Source organism: Battus philenor, unplaced genomic scaffold, assembly GCF_028537555.1.
Source record: "Battus philenor isolate CCGP_79_NKW_IND1 unplaced genomic scaffold, ilBatPhil1.0.hap1 SCAF_27, whole genome shotgun sequence".
Lineage (NCBI taxonomy): Eukaryota > Metazoa > Arthropoda > Insecta > Lepidoptera > Papilionidae > Battus > Battus philenor.
In genome coordinates, this window is record NW_027181690.1 from 8,029,265 (window position 1) to 8,048,507 (window position 19,243).

At 33.2% G+C, this 19,243-nt stretch overlaps 1 protein-coding gene across 1 annotated transcript in view; it reads right to left on the bottom strand.

Annotated features, from left to right (window-relative positions):
• eya (eya transcriptional coactivator and phosphatase 2) overlaps positions 1-19,243 on the bottom strand; it is a 33,388-nt gene that overhangs the window by 2,608 nt on the left and 11,537 nt on the right. The window contains exons 3-9 of the mRNA XM_068768810.1: positions 8,695-9,008; positions 6,903-7,017; positions 3,652-3,756; positions 2,712-2,865; positions 2,212-2,365; positions 1,463-1,565; positions 475-646 (exon numbers count right to left, since the gene is read on the bottom strand). Of these exons, the coding sequence (XP_068624911.1) occupies positions 475-646; positions 1,463-1,565; positions 2,212-2,365; positions 2,712-2,865; positions 3,652-3,756; positions 6,903-7,017; positions 8,695-9,008 (1,117 nt within the window). The remainder of the gene's footprint in view (positions 1-474; positions 647-1,462; positions 1,566-2,211; positions 2,366-2,711; positions 2,866-3,651; positions 3,757-6,902; positions 7,018-8,694; positions 9,009-19,243) is intronic.

Consider the following 19,243-nt stretch of genomic DNA (forward strand, 5'->3'; position numbering starts at 1 on the left):
TGTCTTTATTAATAGTTAAAATTAGGCATCTTTCTAGAGTCGTAGAATTTGAATTTTATATGTGGCGTTTCATAGATTTTTTTAACATTATTTAGCTCTGTTGTCATTGTTTCGGGCCATAGACAGCCACTGCAAGACATAGACCTATCTCAAAGATATTTATCTATCCATGACCTTAGACATATATTTATCATTTATTTTAAAAATATCATATTTATTTATTGCAGATGCTAGGGCATTAGACTAATAACTGCAATTATTGTTTTTAATTAATTAATTATTGTATTTACAAAGCAAGATTACAAATTGAAATTCATAAAATAAATGAACAAGGGAAAGGCTAGTTTGTTTAATTATTTGTGAAAATAATTTTTATAAAATTAATTATATAAAACAACAACATATAAACAAACTTTTCAAATATATGCTTAAAACAAACATTTATGAATGTTTTATAACTACATGTTAACTGACCTTGTTGTACTTTGTAGCATAAGTTCCGGTTAGTAAAGAATGGAAGATGATTATAGTCTCATCCAGATCCCAAATGAAGACCCTTTCTGTTGAGGGCTCTGGGACATGTTGAGCAGGAGATGAGGAAGTGTTTCTTCTTCCGCGTCCTCTTGATCTGCTTGCTGTGCTTTCTCTGAAATTATTTAAATTCAATTTTAAACATTAAATAGTGGAAATACAGAATAGAACCAATTCTAGAAACTATGCATTACAAATACTAAGTAGGAAGTATATTTTAAAGTTGATAGGGTAAAACTTTTTGCAAGAATATTTCTACTATTATTGTTTTCAAGAGAGACATATTCTGACTTTGTCAACTCAATAACTGCTATTTGCATTATATGTATAATACTTTATATGATTAATATAACCAAATTTTCATATAAAACGTGTGATGATAATTTAAAGATAATTTGAATTTTCCATTAAATTATTCAGTGTTTTGTAAAATGGTAATATAAATTATTAACAATATTAAAAACATTGCATATTTTTACTCAGTAAGTCATTAACACAGGAAGTATTTTATTTATTTTTATTTAATATTCTTTATTGTACACATTAAGAAACATTTAATAAGTTTTATAATAATATACAAAAAGTACAATGGGCGGTCTTATCACACAAGGCAATCTCTTACAGACAACCATAGTATGGAAAAGGCAAAAGTACTAATAAAGGGTAGTTTATGTGTACAAAAAATACATATTCACAAACAAATGAAAATAAACATACATAGACATACATACATACATATATACTTATAATAAATAAGGTTTGATACATATTATAAATATAATACATTAATAAATAAAAACATCTAACTGAAGTATTAGTTTGAAAACAACATTTCAAAATTGTTTTTCAATTTCTTAAACCTAAGCTACATAACATTAGATACAATATGTAATTTTTGTAAATTTTTAAACATGCTCTGCAATTTCCTCACCCTGAATTCTCTCTGCATCTCCTACTAGCTGCATGTACCTCATTTTTAATAGGCGATAATGGGCTTGTGTCGTTAATTGAAGGAACCATAGAAGATGGAGAATCTGTAACAAATTTAGATCATAAGTGAGAAAATGTGCCGGAAACTCGTAATTTAAATGAAATGTGGTTAAAATAAGTCAAAAATATTTGAGGTTTTTCTATCAAAATTTATGATTTAGTTGAAACCGAACACTTTCTTCTATAATCTTGTTATTCGACAAATTAATTTGTTAGTACCATCATCACTTGAGTCCGACCAGTAATCAGAAGCATTATCTACACTTCCAGTTCGTTCTGAGTCAGGAATCTCTAGTTTTCTACGTTTTATAGGACAATCCGTCTCTAATTTCTTCTTCATTGTGAATCACTTCAAAGTTAAATTAACGAAATATTAAATTTATAAGAGAAAGCTTTTTACACTAGAATATTTGCAGGTTGTAAATTAAATATAAAATGATATAAATTAATAAAAGGCGCGTATAGCGTATTTAAAACCTTTACAACAATCGAACACAATAAATTACAATGACATTGTCAAAACAAAGAATGACATTAAACGTCACTAAGAGTCCACAGATATTTGTTATAGTAGAGAATGTGAAAACCTTGTTTAATATCACAGATAATTTAAAAAAATTGTATTTTTTGACCACTTTTATAAAAATAAGTAACTTAAGAATAATCGTTAGTTAAATATTACATACATACCTGGTAAGCCACCACCAAGATGATACGAAGTATGTCCAGCGCTGCCACTGCTACTAGGCGAGCTGACGTATGGAGAGTAGCTAGGAGCGGCGTAATATCCACCATATTGTGCGACGCTATGATCCGCGTAACCAGATGCGTAACTACTGTAATCCTGCAAACAATTTAAAGCTTCAAAAATATAATTCAGGAATGTCTAAGAAATATAATATTTATTGAAATATTCACATCAATCGCATAAAATTTTCCTGCAAGTAGAAAATATCTGAAAAGCTGCTATTATTATTATTATTAACAAAAAATTAGTTAACAACAGTGATAAATAGTGAATGATTAACTAAAACTAAACTTGATGTATTTTACAACCGCTAGATGGCATAAAACATGAAAATCTCAATTCTTACAAGTTCCTTTTAGTTTTTGTTTATATGTCTTATGTATTTGGTTATATATAAGTAAATTGTAAGTTAGAGTTTATTATTAATGATTTATGTACGTACCTGTTGTGCATTTGGAAAGGATTGCGCCAAGCCGCCATTATACGACGAGTAAGCGTATGGGGACGGCTGTGTGCTAAAACCGGAACTTGGTACAGAACCAACGCTGCTCACGCCGTAAGCGCTAAGATATGTTGGTGTGGCCTTACATGACGATCTGAATAAGATGTTAAATATTGGTGTCACATAAACAGAGAAGCGATAGCCTAGTGATTAAGAGTAGATTCGATCGGGCGCTGAATTTTTGTGGAATATTTAACGTTACCATCACTGTCAACGAAAAAAAACATCATAGGAAAACCGATGCGAGCTAATAATTCGAAAATTAACAACATCCCACAGCGCTGAACCTACGGGATTGATCATGGTATGCAAACTCTCTTCGTGAGAAAAGGTTCATTGCTTCACAAGAAAAAGCTAATTTTACTTGCTTAATTACATGATATTTTAAAAGTTGTATTTGAAAAATTAACCTTATATATTATAACTATATGTATTATAGAATTAATATGTAATTAGTTATGTCAACACGTTTTTTATTTTTCCCCATTTTTGTTCTGTGCTATATTTTATACTAAGAAAAATAAGAATAAAAAACAAAGTTCGAATGTGAATACTGCACTGTTCGACATTAGTAGACAATATTTTTGTCATTAACCAATTTTATTTGTCTGGTGGTATTTACTGCTTTTATCATCACTATCATCAATATCATGTCAGTCGATAGAAGCTTACTGCAACGCATAGGCTTCTCTCCCCCAAAAATTAGTTACATTCAGCGACTGACTGACTTTATTGTTTTACCACATTTGAAATGACAGAGCATTGAAGGCGCCTAGTGTAGATCTCTACACTGTAACTAAGCGGGACTAAGAGCGTTTCATTGCTGAGTCTAAGACTCGACGTAGTAACTGAGCGGAAGAATCCCAAGTAAAGTGTTTACCTATTATTAGTGTTGTGTGGAGGAGGATACGCTGCGTAGGGCTGGTTGTAGAGCGTTGAGCTGACGTATGACGAAGCCGCACCTCCGCCGCCATACTGCTGCATACTGCAGAAATATTTAATTATATTCAGTGACCTTCAGAAACGTTTGATGCTTTAAAGCCTTTAGATCCGGAATTAAGGGCCAGCAAATTCAAAATATAAAAGTACACAGCGAACAGACACAATACAAAATGGCAAAGATAGGCACTATTCGATAAACTAAGACCATCGAATATTATTGTCAATACATTAACTGCTGGACATAGACCTCCGCCATAGATTTACCGGTTGGAAGCAGCCTACATACAGCGACTTCCAATGTGTCATTACCTTAACAAGGTAGCCTGTCCACCTTATGGGCGATTGTCATGCGCAGAGCTTGCCTGTCCGTGGTGTTGACTCCACAAACTTAACTGATCATAAATATGCATATAATATTTTAGTACCTAAATATTGTTAATCGTCACTTTTTTACTGCTTCCACGCGGTTTGAGGTGATAAAAGTTTCGAGCCATTACATTAGTTATTTCACTTGTGTTATCTTTTGATTTATAGATTCCTAGAGTTTGCGGTGGCAGAGCAAGGAAGGCATTCAGCCTAAACAACGTTCAGATATCATTGTTCAAAAGCTCTCCTTGGTAAAACTCGGACCTCGGATATCTTTGTGATGTATTTGTAAATATTACCACCGGAGGGAGTTCTATTGAGTGCCTGTCGGAAGGGACCTTGAGAGTGGATTTTGGCTTTGGTTTTCACTCAGAACGCGATCCACATTGAATTATTTACATCGATTTGCTAGAAACTAGAATCAGATTGAGTTCCCCTATATTGCCATGCTTTATTTCTAAGGTACGTAGGTTTCAAATGCATTCTAATTTGAGAAGAGCTCACAACAAACTCAGGCGGTTTGTTTTCATCACTTCTACAAATTCCTTAATAGAGTGGTAGAATTATTCATTAACAAGGTTTATTATAACTTAATAAATCCTTCACACTGTTATAGGATATTTTTATAAGTGGTAAGTATAAAAAAATTTATATTTATTGCTTGATATATATACGAGAATGTATTATATATATACCGAAAATAGTTAATGATATTATCCAAGCATGGAAAAAGGTATGACAATTTTTTTCTAATGCCAGCGTTATGTACGAGTATATATTAGGGGGGCCGGAAAGTAATGTCGCTTTCTTAAGTTAAATTTACAGGACTACATTCTTAACAAGTTTTTATTTCTAATCAACAATATATTCACTTTTGTTATCAACAACCATTTGTCATCTAGTATACAAATTTTCAATACCGGAGCGGTAAAATCAATCAGTTTGTATACGAATAAACAAAATTGGAGTGTCTGTTTGTAATATTAATATAACAACTTTTTATCACATGAATATAAATATGTATACGATACATGTACCAAAATAATTTTTTTTTAAATATTTGCCTGTATGTTTGTTCTTTAATCTTTGATATGGCTGGACCGACCGCTTTTACTGACCGGTAACTGATGTATTAAGGAGTATTTTATAAAAATGGTTACACGAACAAGAAACTAAATAACGTTTTTGTTAGAATCCACGCGGACATACTCGCGGGCACAGCTAGTATTAGATAAAGTGATGACGATACCCTATTATAATTACATGTGATTAAATTAAATTAGGCTAAGTTAAATAAGATTATTCCAGGTCAGTTATTTTATTATTTAGGCTATACGTAACGATCGGTTGATTCTGGCCGGAAGTTAAGTCCTGTCATTTTCGTATAACGTAGTTTGTGGGGTTTCCCACAAATCCCTTTAAAAGCGTTAACCTTTATTTTTGGATGTCGAATGTCTGGTAGTATTGCAAAAAATATACTCGTATGTATACAAAAATCATCAAAACTATTATTTGAGCTATAAGGCGCCCACAGCTGAACATAGACTCGATTAGACATTTAATAGGAAGCAGACTTATTTCCGATGAACTTGACAAGGTCGATTGTCCACAGTTGGGCACACGTTACTTTAAGGCCCCAGTGGTCATTTGTTTTGCGCGCTAGGCCTACTCACTGCCACATCAAATTGCCAATCCCCAGCTTTTCCAGTTAATTTCGTCCGCCTACGGATCTCCTCATTTCTCTTTAGATTTCGTACAGAAATCTCAAGAAAATATTTATGAGGTGCAACTGTGTGTAATGAATATATATCGACATAATTATTAAAATCAAGATTTATTTTTGTCATCTCGCGTGTCTAAAAATCAGAAATCGAATATTTGGATGCATTTTATCTAACGTCGAAGTGTTGACCTATATTAAATGCACTTTTATATCAAAAACAAGATTCATGATGGTAATATTGTCAAATTTAATTAAAAACGAGCAACTGTGAAGTTTCTGGCGCACTCTTCTCAGCAGATCAGCATTCCGAGCCCGTGGTAGCTAACTCCCGGTCTGATTTCACTAACCCTTTTATAATGATAACGGCTTCTTGAAGAAATTTCAAACTTGAATTTGGAATCTGTGGGATTTTAACAACTAGAACCTTTGTGCAGTAGTTTTTTTCTTAAACATTGTCACTTAGTTATTTGTTAAACATGAAATAGTTTGAAGTTATTATCCAATTTAGATACGTATGTTGCGAATGCGACTAGGTAATTTAATTTCGAAACTTTTTATTTTGATGTTTTAGAAATAAGAAGAGGTACAGAATAAGTAAATTTTAAGATTTAAATAATCAAATAGAAACCATTAAATTTCGAAGATTAATTATATTTTGTCAAAATTTACCGTTGTAGTAGTCTTTCTATATATCTTATGATAGGCTTTTTAATTCCAAAAGTCAATCATTAATGTAGTTTTACGTCAACATATATTTAAAATATAAAGTCAATAAATAAAATATGTCATTGTTATCAACCCTATATCGCCTTTTCTTTTGGACAATTTGGCTTTTTTAATATTTTGATTATTTCGCTACATATATTTTCTCGTGAGTAAACCGATATTTGAATTAATATATTATACGGTTTATTGTCGGTAAATAAAAGTATGACATGTCCTTTAATTATTAAGAAAAAATATAGTGTATCTTTATTTACATTTATTATTCCTGGCGCTGGATGCAGGCCACTACCAACCGATGGGAGTCCTAGGACTAAAATAGTGACAATAAGGATAACAATATGACAAATAACTACAAGAATAATTAAGAGGTTTACCTATTGTAATACTGGTACGGCAGGGCGGACTGGTCGTATGGCAGCGTTTCTCCGTACAGCGCCACGTCTGCCTCGCACAGCCCTGGGCTGCGCACTTCGCTCTTGACGCCACCACCTACGAATTGCCACTTTATGTTTATGCTACCCTGGTACATTTTCTATTACATATATTTACTTACTACTGATGACACTGGTGCCTGTCTTATGTAAACTAATTTATGAGCAAGTGGAAATCCTATATATAATATTAATGCAGGGAATCAAACTCTCTACCTTAAGATCGCAAGTTTCAGTTCTCCACCGCTGGGCTACAACTGCTCAATTATTGTAACTATGTACGTCAATGAAATGTTGGTACTATATATACGTCCTTCTTATTATTTTTCATTAAGATTACGACTTATTCAATTTATGAACACAAAAAATGTTCCTATTTTGAAATAATTTTTTTTCGTTTTATATTCCATTTTTATTTTTTAAAACATAGGAATTGATGGCGACAGCTTGGATCTGGTTCTGAGAACATTGAATACGAACATCGAAACTCTGCAATTAGTGTATGAATTTTAATAAACCCGTGAGTTTACTGTTCAATACTATCGCCATATAACAGCAGGTGTTTAACCACTTGAATACTGGAAGTCTATAGATAGCAAAACACAGTTGGATATTTATGAAGAAAATAAATAAAGACATTTCTAAAAGAAAACTATAATATTATAATGTAATAAAATAAACTACACAACACGATTCTGAGCCAAAGAGCGATATTTAAAATTTAAAACATATGTAATTTATGATTAATGTTGCCAGTTAGTGGCAGCGTGGAATGGTTAATATAAATATGTGAATGGAGAGATCGATAAATTTTTAATTTTATTATGTTGCTATTGAACTAATTTACATATCTTGCATACATCATGTTAAACGATTAGTTGTATGGCAACAATAAATCGATGATATTGAACAGATGTCATTTCCAACAGGCGGACTGTACGGCCGTCATTACGTATTCATAATGTCCACATGTATCTGCGTTAATGTGCAAATAAATTTATATTTAAATCATTACTAATGTTCTGCATTGTCAAAAGACATCTGGCCAGTAAATATTTACATAAATATGATACCGTTTATTTTGCAAATTTAAAATTCTTAATATAGCGACAAACGTAGTACACTAGTAAATGTTTTAGTGTTTTGAATTAATTTACTGTCGACCTACACACCAACATCGGAAAGGTTCAATAATTAAATTATTCTTTGTACTTTTACAGACCTAAAACATAGCTTTCGCTTTCTGCAATCAAGTAACATCGCAGAAGAAAAGAATGGAAAGAGAGATAGGTAAAGAGAGGTAAAATGAAACGGTCTCTCCTAGCAGAAAGGACAGAAGAACCTATGTTCTATTTTAACATATACACAGATTGGTATTGAAGGATATTGTAGCATTAACCATATTAATAGAAGTTAATTGACAAAAACGATTGCATATTTAGTGAAAAGAAAATTCAAGCGCGGTTGTCAGTACTTCGGTGCTAGGACAGAAGAAGGTTGAGATCTTGGCCAGTGTTTATGTGGATTATGAGTTTTTCGCATATAGGAGTCCAATATAGCTCGTTTGTTATAAAGAAATTACCTAAAGTCTGAATAATTTTTTGATATTAGCATAAAACCTTTGGTTTAGATGTCCTGTAATATTACTACATTGAGTTGTAGTATAGGCTATATTCTTCATAGTCTTCTTTGAAGAAGACTGATAAAGAAAGAAGTATAGATCTTTGATTCTTACCCGTGCTATCGTCATTCATCAACCAAGCGACGGCTGAAGACGACGTCGTCGAACACAGTCCTCCAGACGAGGTGAGCGGTAAAGCGAGTCCACTCAAAGCGTTCGAGCAACCATTAGCCAGGCCACAGTCCTCCTGAGGCAAGTTCAGGCCGTCCGTGAGACTCAGCGCGGAACTTGTGGAGGTCGTGGCTTGGAACAGTGTTGAGGCACCCGACACTAGCAGCGCGGGTAGAGTTGCATCTTGCAGTAAAGATGGCGGCGACTCTGACGTTGATTCGGATTCGCAGGGACTCGTGTTCGTTTCGCCGGATAATCTGGAAAAAAAATTATTTACTTTTTATGAAATAGGCAAAAGGCGATGTACAAAGGCCGATCTAATCGCAAACTCAAGATGTTGCTCTCCAATTATATTATTATAAACAATAGTATAGAAATTGATATTTATAACCCAATCCTACCCTTCGAAAGACAAATTACTGTACTTTCGCTTTATCCTGACGCGTGTATCTTATAAATAAATAACATAAAACGACATAGCAACAGAGCATTTTTCTAAACAACACATTGAATGGATTTGGTTAAGAAGGCAAAATATGCTGTCATCAGGTGATAAAGGAGGTTGAAAATATGTATATATATATATATATATATATATATATATATATATATATATATATATTAATAACGAGTACTGAAAATACAATTCTTTTTATATAAAAACATTTTTATTTTCATTATAATATACAAATAACTCTGTTAAAATACTACATACTGTGTAAAATAATATTGCTGTAATAAGGTTAATTGGTCATTCAAAATGACCAATCTAATCTAAATCTAATCTAGTTCAACATGACTAAATCCTAATCCGCGCAAATAACGAAAAAAAAAAGATTAAAGTAATTGTTTTTTCTTAAAACAACAATTAAAAATAATTAAACGGAAATAAAAAGGAGATATAAACAGGCCATTAGTTAAATCGTGTTTAAACGATCACTTAAATTTTAGTTCGCGCCGAGCGGAATCTTAAGCAAAACACTGTCGGTTTAACACAACAGCGGAAATAAAAAAGATCCATTAAAGCCGGGACCCGATTTGTTTACGGGGAAACGTCTTTTTATAAACAGATGCTGGACGTCTTAATTTCGGAAGTAAAACGTGAACAATCAGATGAACGCTTAACGAAATTGTAATTTATGGTTCTTTTTATTGTTACAATTTGATTATTCCTTTGTGTTTAATATCATCAAATGTGGTCGGTATTGTAAAACAGAATTGAATTTAAGAATTTAGTGAAGTCCGACTGAGGACTTATAGTCAAATTCTTATTATAAGTATCTGGTCTGCTGGTCTTTATCAATAAGCCTTGGCAATTTTATACTTATTGCCTACATTTAGACAGAAGTCTAGGTACATTACAGTTCGGCTTCTATGCTCGCCGTCGTTACTGTGTAAAAGGTACTATATGATCATGCCATGAGGAATCCCCCTACAAAATTCTTAGCTGCTTACAACATTATTTAGCAAAAAAGGCAAGAGCAGAAGTAGCTGAGGTAGATGCACCACGGCTTGTTCTTTTATTTATTTATTTATTTATTCAGGTTATTACTTAAAATGATTTAGTGATGACTCGTGTACGTCTTGAATGATAAAGAACGCTAGAAGAGCCCAATTTAATAAAGTTGAATCAGATTGAACTCCTCTTTAAAGGCATTTTTTAACTTACAAGGTACGAGTCGCGTTTGCAACCCTTTCCTATCTCGGGCATAAGGGTGCTAAGTAACCATGGAATAATTTCGGAATATTTTAAGTATGGCATAACAGTAGAGGCCACGAGCCACATCCTACACGGACCCATGATATATTTGTAAGAAGTTGCTGGATGGGGGCAGTGCTAGACCGGTGATCGTAGCGATTTTTGGGAGAGGCCCATGCCTTGCACTGGGCGTCTATCGGCTAAAATGATGACTGTGATGATGATGATGATTATGAATCTAATGGTACACTTAAAGGAATACAGCAATTGGTGTATATTCGTAAGCACTACTGTTCATTTTATAGTTGTTAAAGCAATCAAGTTTAGAATTAAGATCAAAACTTATTCCATAAATTCCTCCACGAAAAGAATGTCAAATCGTAATCTGAACGAATATTATGTGAAGTGTTCAAGTTCCGTGCGCCCATTAAAAAGATTATAGCAATTAACACTCATTTCCTCGGCTCCAAATCAAAATGTTTGTTTCTAAATTACGGACCATAAAAGTAAATCACCGAAATCAAATAACAGATGCCACCGCCCAGACCCCTCGTGATACGTTTAGTGGGTTTATCTAACAAAATGTTTACACGTGTTCGAATTAATTCAGCTCGTTATCAACGCCTGTGAACGCTCGCGCCAGTTAATCAAACTCCCGCGCTGTCACACATGACAGATGCGTGACGTCACTTCAATTTAAATGGTATTTAGTGCAAGCTTTTTATCACGATAAATTATTCGAGAAATCGAATATTACTATAAAATCTAGATTACTGATAGCTGTCCGGTGACAGAATTCGAATTTCAAACTCAAAAAAAAAAATACTAAAAGTTGTGTAGACGTTTTTTTTAAAAACTATGTCGTCTAAATGCTGACCATCAAGTCGAGCTTGCTCTTGGAATCTGGCCTCGGTATTACGAGCTACTCGCTGGAGGTTCGTTTCGAAGACTTTACGTAGACCCTTCACAAAAATAGTTCGTGAAGGTTATATTTGTTAACCTGGGAGACCAGGGGATATCACAATGACTTATAAAATTTCAGGGAAGAAATCACAAAGAAGCTCCATTGGTTTTGTTAGGAGTGAGCACTGTGATACCATTTTGTTGAAACCTATAAATACCTGAATATATACGAATCATAGATAGAAGAATATTCTCTTAATAATCGTTCAATCTTCACTAATAAGAAACACTGGTCATTGTTATTATCAGCCTTCTCCGATTTTCGGAAAAAATGTGGACCGATGATTCAATTGCTGGAACTGTGAAGTGGTTGATGTAGCTATTATAAAAATACTACTAACTGACCAGCGTTGTACAGGGTGGCCCATAAGTCCTTTGAAAAGTAAAATTTGAATAAAACGAACAGGGCGCGCGTGAGCGGTGCAGAGGAAGCGATGGGAGTAACTTCGGTTTCTGGGAATTTAGTCGCGATGGAGCATTTACCGGAGCAGACCGTGCGTTTTGTGTGCGCGAGTTTTATAAAAACGACAATTCGGCAACCGTTGCACGGCGTAAATTTCGAAAACACAAAGTTTTACACAACTTTGATGACACTCCAACTCTTCAAACGATTAAGAACTGGGTTGCTAAGTTCGAGGAGACCGGTTCGACGTTAGATAAACCGCGGTTGGGTCGCCCAAGGACGTCACGTACGGAACAAAACATAGACGCAGTGACACAGTCTATTCGCGAAAATCCGACACAGTCGTCTCGTAAGCGCGCCAGAGCATTAAACGTATCCAGGACATCGTTACAACGGATTTTGAAGAAAGATTTACATATGCACCCTTACAAAATTCAGTTGGTTCAAGAATTAAAGGAAACTGACGGTATCCAAAGACAAAATTATGCGAATGAAATGTTGAATCGGTTTACTTCCTTCAATAACATAATGTTCTCTGACGAGGCTCGTTTCCATCTTAACGGGCATGTTAGTAAACAAAATTGCCGCTATTGGAGCCCCATCAATTCAAAACTTAAGCATCAGAAGCCCTTACATAGTCCGAAAGTGACTGTTTGGGCCGCTATGTCAGCCCATGATATCCTAGGGCCTTACTTCTTTGAGGATGGCAGAGGGCGCGCAGTTACTGTTACGTCGGAGCGATATGTGGCTATGATCGAAGAGTTTTTCATACCAGAATTGCAAAACTTTTCAGGCTTTAATGCCAGGACGTGGTTTCAACAGGATGGGGCCACTTCTCACACCTCTAACACTGCTATGCCCGTTATCCGTCAACTTTTTCCTGGCAAAGTGATCTCTAAGAGAGGAGACATTTCCTGGCCTCCACGTAGTCCAGATCTGACGCCGATGGATTTTTTATGTGGGGCTACCTTAAGGCTAAAGTATACGACACAAACCCGCGGTCAATTGAGGCCCTAAAAGAAAACATCCGCAGAGAAATGACAAGCATTTCAGCAGTGATGTGCCGCGCAGTCATCGACAATTTTAGACGTCGTTTGCAAGAGTGCCGTGATCGCAACGGATTACATTTAGAAGATGTTATTTTCAAAAAATAATTCCCGTTTTTTAAGCTTTTTTTGTAAATAAAAATTTAATTCATAATGTAATTAGTTTTATTTTAATAATTTTTTTTCATATCAAAGGACTTATGGGCCACCCTGTATAAAGGAACGGGCAAGCCGTGCTACTACCTGGGGCGCGACATTTTGTGGCGCCTATAAAAATAAAAAGTTTTAAAAAAATTACAATATATAGCTATATGCTTGGTAATTTTAATTAATTAAAAAAATAACATTAATAAAAAGTGAAAAATTTTAATCTTTATTTTAATTATTGACAAAAACCATTACAAAATCTTGTATGTCACACGTATACAACAGAAATAGCATAACTTACTTTACAAATGCGGTCGCTCATTATGCCATTCCATATTTCGCATTATTGATAGATTAGTTTTTTATTGCTTAAATTTATACATTTTAGTATGAAAGGGCGTAAAATCTTGTTTGGGCCGGAAAGCTGAAAACTCTTCCACTGGCCCTTTAAGTGGCTCGAGGATTTGCACGGATAATTGGTTATAGGAAGACGTTTATATTATGTTCAAAACAAGTATGAACAAATTTAGGGTTGCCAAAAAAAGGAAAAAACAGAAATCTATATTTATTTATTTATTTATTTATTTCTTAGTCTTAGCCCTGTCTACCGCGGGGCTACCACTGACTGTCGGTAACTTTATTACATATAAATGTTATAAATTTATTATTTATCGTGTTTTATTTAAAATCGAATAACTCTGTCGGTATTCGTGTGTCGTATGTGTAATGGACTGGTACAAGTTTTAAAACAAGCTTTTTTTACCACGCGATTCTTTTTATTTTCGAACTGGCCAGAAACTTCGACGAATCTTTCAGATTATTAAATTATAAAAAAGTTAATGATGTAACATTCGTTTAAATGGGTAAATAAACAGTTAACGTGTACCGCACCCACAAGTCATTAATGATATTTTCATAATTAAAATCACTAAATTAAAATGAAGTCCTCATAATTAAGTCAAATCTATGCTAAATAGCGTGTTATGTCAACGTTATTGGTTCATACCTGTTTAATTGTCTCAATGTCACATTTTCATAGCTCTACAGCCGTGACGATTATTATTTATATTATTCATGTATTAACACTAAATATTATAATTATAGTTATTATTTATTAGTACTGCTATATTTCGTTAAATTAACCTGTATTTTAATTCATCTATAAAATTCAAGTTCTGAGTGGAAATTTTGTAATGCTTTGACGACACAAGACAAGCTATAAACCAAATATTATTGTTTTTAGAATGTAGCACAAATATTTTATCGGACTGAGATTTGCGTTCGCAGATCGCGGGTTCGATACCAATATTGCATTAATTATATAGTTTTGCCATAAGTTACAAATAAGTTTCTAGAAGATGCAGCAGTGTTCTTTGCGTGCCCTTCTGCGATCGCTAACACGCCTGCCATGCGTGATTTTTTGCTATATCCTCTCTTAGGTATATTTAAGGGAAGCCTACGCTTTGCAGTTGGCGTCTATCGGCTTAATAAAGAAGACAGATATATTTATTTGACTAAAAAGTATAAAGTGACAAAGGATAACCTAGCCATTACGCAGTGTCGTCACATTGCCATGTCATACGATGCCATTACATAGAACCAAAATCTGATTCTATTTTCTATGAAATTGTGCTCTTTTGGATTTCTCTTTATGATGCACGTAAGTAGTAACCGTCGTGGTCTCAACCCAAAGAAAATATGTCTACGGGAGATATACCATAATCGCCACGCAAGTGTGGTATTATGGTATGCAAAGGACGCAGCTGCTCATCCTCTGAAAACTTGTTTACGAACAGTGGCAATCTTATAAAATTAATGTACAAAGTGTGAATTATATAACATTGTATCCTGGGAATCGAACTGCGATCGAACGTCTTAGTTCTATACCGCTAGGTTGGTTACCACTGCTCGTCATTGTAAATGATCCTAAGTGGATATTAATATATATAAAAATGATCAATTTATAGAATTTTATTTAAAATTCATAAATTTAGATAGTTCTATTTTTAAACTAATATTCCAAATGAATATTTCAATAATTAATTCACTAAATCTTTTTAATTCACGGCATTGTTTACAGTTGATCAATATGTGTAGTATATTGGTTTCCATATCAGTTGGTATAAAACTCATTAGAGACGATTCATTTGGGCGAACATTTACGAACATTTAATTTCTATGTCATTGACCTCTTAGTAGATCTTAATCTAGTAACTGGAGTCGAAATATTAAAATATGGTATTTTTCTTTGATGAGACTGTTTGTCTTAGCTTGTATTTTTGTCTTTTTATTCTATTTCGCCGTTGGACTCCCACGCAAGGTATATTCTTACTCCAAAGATCGCCACGATCACGGGTTTTGCGCTTCTTGTCGGATTATAGCTTACGCTTCGTGAACTCATGTCAGGTGAAGCTGTAAAAGCCATAGGATTACCAGCATTATCATCTCTGAAACAATGCATAGTTCCCGCAACCTTAGCGTCGGTATAGCTAGTGGTTGACGGTTGCGGCTCGTGTTCGTCACTTGGCAACCGTTCAGCCCTAAGAGGAGTCTGTTGCACGATCACTGTGCCCCGCCTACTGCCATTTCTAGACGAGCAATTCTTCGAATTACATTCTTGACTTTGGTTCTTCTACAGATCTCTTCATTCTTGATTTGATTTTTCAGCGAAACTTCGAGCAGTCTTCTTGAGCATTCATATGATACCTACAAAAAGCGACTTCATCTCGGCAATAAATTAGTCAAAGAATTTTGTTTTCAGACATCGCGGTATTTTGGACGAGAAGATGGTTTGGCATGTATGTTGTAATTAAAATTATTTCTCTATTATGTCTAAAAATTATGTAAAAAAATTACCGAATTTTAAATATTAAGGTCGGATGTTTAGGCCTTGAGACTGAACTTAATTTTCGTAAAGTACCATAAAAAAAGAGAGGTAAATAATTTTTAAAATAGTAAGAGGTTTCGTGCGTCTAATTAAATTCTGAAAAAAAAATGGCAGTTTTGATACCACAAACAAACTTATTTAAAAAGAAAACAAGGAAAAAAACAATATTTCAAAACATTAATGGAGATATACCTGATAAATTACCAAATTTTAACGGCGATTGGATATTTAGTTTTTTAATGTTTCAAGTAATACACATTAATTTTTCTATATAACGATTTCTGATTTACCGAATACGGAAGATGATTGATTATGGGTGTAAAGATTAAAAGAGGTATATGTATAATACATTTGTCAGCTAATTATTCAATATATTATTATCATATTTACAATCTCCTTATGTAAAGAGAGCAGTACAATTTGAGACAAATGTAGTAAATAATAATTTATTTTAATATTTAGCATCCCGAATTTTGAAAACGCTTTTTTATTACTGTATATTATTTAGTAATTAATTATTTCTTAAACCATTGATTATTGAAGTAAGGTATCATAGTTGGTAGAAAATCATCTATATTTTCACTCCTACAAATATTTACAGTCATAACAAATCGTCCTGTATACGCAAAAATGTTCCTTTGTTTAAAAAAAGTTATATTTATTATAATGAAGCGATAAAAAGTTTTAATAACTTATGTCACCTTGGCTGAACACAGTGATCTTTGTCTAGAAAAAAGAACCCTTGTTTATGTTAGTTCGCGCCTTTTTCAAGTGTCACTTTGCTTTTTGCCGCCACATCGAGAGTTGCGTTTAAACAACACTATCGTATATCAAAAGAGCTCTCCGGTCCGGAATTTCTGGCAGTATTGTCACTATCTCTTTAATTGAAAGCTTTTTTAATGTTTCGGCTCTTTTCAAATTTCTTTTTATGCAGTAGTCATCGTAAAACAGTTATAAGTTTGTCTAACAAAAGACTTCAAAGCTTTTATAGACGGGCAATGAGTGACAATCCATATGGTGCGATGATTTACTTGTCACATTTTTAGTTTTATGATCCACAGCGAATAGGTCACCAGTTCGTGCTTGTTTTTGTTATTACGTTCTTGCTCAATAATTCATATGGAAAGAAGATGTACCGTATATATTGATACGCATGTAGTAAAAATACAAATTACAATTACAAACAGACACTTGAATTTTATTTATTTGTTTAGATTATCATATCAGCCGACAGACGCCTACTGCACAGTATAGGCTTCCCTCAAAGATCGCCACGATGACCCGTCTTATGCTGCTCGCATCCAGAGATTCGTGATCCACAGACCGACTTTAGACGAGCAATTCTTTGAGCTGCGTCGGTGACTTTATTTCTTCTGCATATGTCCTCAATTCTGTTTCGATTTCGGAAAATACATCAGAAATGCTAATTAATGAAATAGCGTTTCCTTTGAAATTTGTTATATATATAAATATTAGTTATTAATTATAATAGTTTTATAAGTAAATAGCTACTGTATTATGTATTTCATTGTTCCGTTCATCTCAATCACCTATAATCTAAAACATCTTATACAATAGTCCCATTGGAGGAAAACAATAAACTCTCTTACTGCCCTCCGACAAGGGCACAATGGTCGGCACACTTCGACTTTAAAGAAAAAAACAAAATAAACGACTCGTGTTGGTTGACAAGTGAAGGGTTCCGTACAATATAAACATTTTTGAATATCTTGGATTACATTTAGGCTCCTCGCCCACGGTTATTTTTTTATCTTCTGCTTCTGCATCGATACCTATAGTGGCGAAGTGTGCTTTCAACCACGACTCGTTCGTAATGCAAACTCAATTCAATAATCTCTGTTCTCTCCGTGGTAGTGCAATAGCGCATTGCAAATGCGATTTTTAAGTTAACGGAAGCTTCCGCTCTATGAACTTAAATGCGGTGAAGCTGTAAAAGCCTTCGGGGTAAAAGCAAGAATATCAACAGAGAATAAGTAAATGCGACTAATACTCGTTAGCAGCGTGTCTGCCGCGCATTTACCATCACTACAAAAAATCACCGTGGGCGAGATGCCTTAAGTTTATGATTTATTTAAGGTTTTATTTTTAATTTTGATACATAAAACAATGTACAATGTAATAATTAGTTTGCTTACGCATCTGAACTGACTTATATTGTTATTGCCATTTACTGGATGTGATTACAACTTTACGCAAGTTATCTTCATAATTTAATTATTTATTTATTTTTTCTTTGCCAAATTAATTTAAAATCTAGATTCGTTAACAAAAATAAAATGTTATTGTTACGTATGTTTATTATTCTTATTTTAAAAAGAAATACTTAACGGTAAAAGTGTAACGATGTAACTAATATATATATTTTATTTTTATAATACAATAACATATCAAGTTATTTTATTAAATAATTTTTAAAGCGTTAATAATGTGGATGTATCGTCCTCAGAGTGTATTATATTGTATATAATGTATACACAATATAATATTACATGAAATAAAATATAATTTTCTAGCAAATTATTTTGTCATACACATTTAGACATATGTTTATTTATCATTTTTGGGTGTTTATATTTATAACCATTGCATTAATTTTTATTATATATTTTTTAAAAAGTATAAGGTCTGACGTTTGCCATTTTCTCTCGGTATAAAGTTAATATTATTATTAAGTTATAAATACGTACATACGTACGTACCTATTGATCAAAAAGAAGAAAAAACTATAACAATGTTGCTAACACACTGATTACATTGCATGTTGCCAGTTAAATGTAAATTTTACCACCAATTTAAAGCATATTTCATATTTATTTAACAAATGTTATTGTTCTTGTACTGAACAGTCCTTAACTTGCCTTTTTTAGTTTAAATTGAAAAGTATGTTACACAAACAAATCTTATTATAACATCTAAGAGGTTTTAGTTTATCTAAATGTATAAAACTTTGTTAACTTATTTGTAGGGTTGATATTATAAGATAAACATGCAACATTGTTCAATTCCATTTAAAACGCAGCATCGAACTGTAAAGAAGATTCATGACATAAAAATTGTGTCGGAATGTAAATTATATATACAATAGACGATTCAAAGCCTTATAAAAAGAAAAGAAAGAAATATTGTATATCGATAATCTTCTAGAGCTGAATACGAAACTTAATTTTTTTATTCAGTTGCGCATAAATTTTATTTAATAACATTAACATTAATTAAAGTTTTTTTCAGATACGATTTAAATCGTTGCAATTAATACAAATGAAATAATAGCGCAGGAACCCTAAAAACAGGAAGGTTCTTTTATAACCGGCATTTGGCTCCCACGT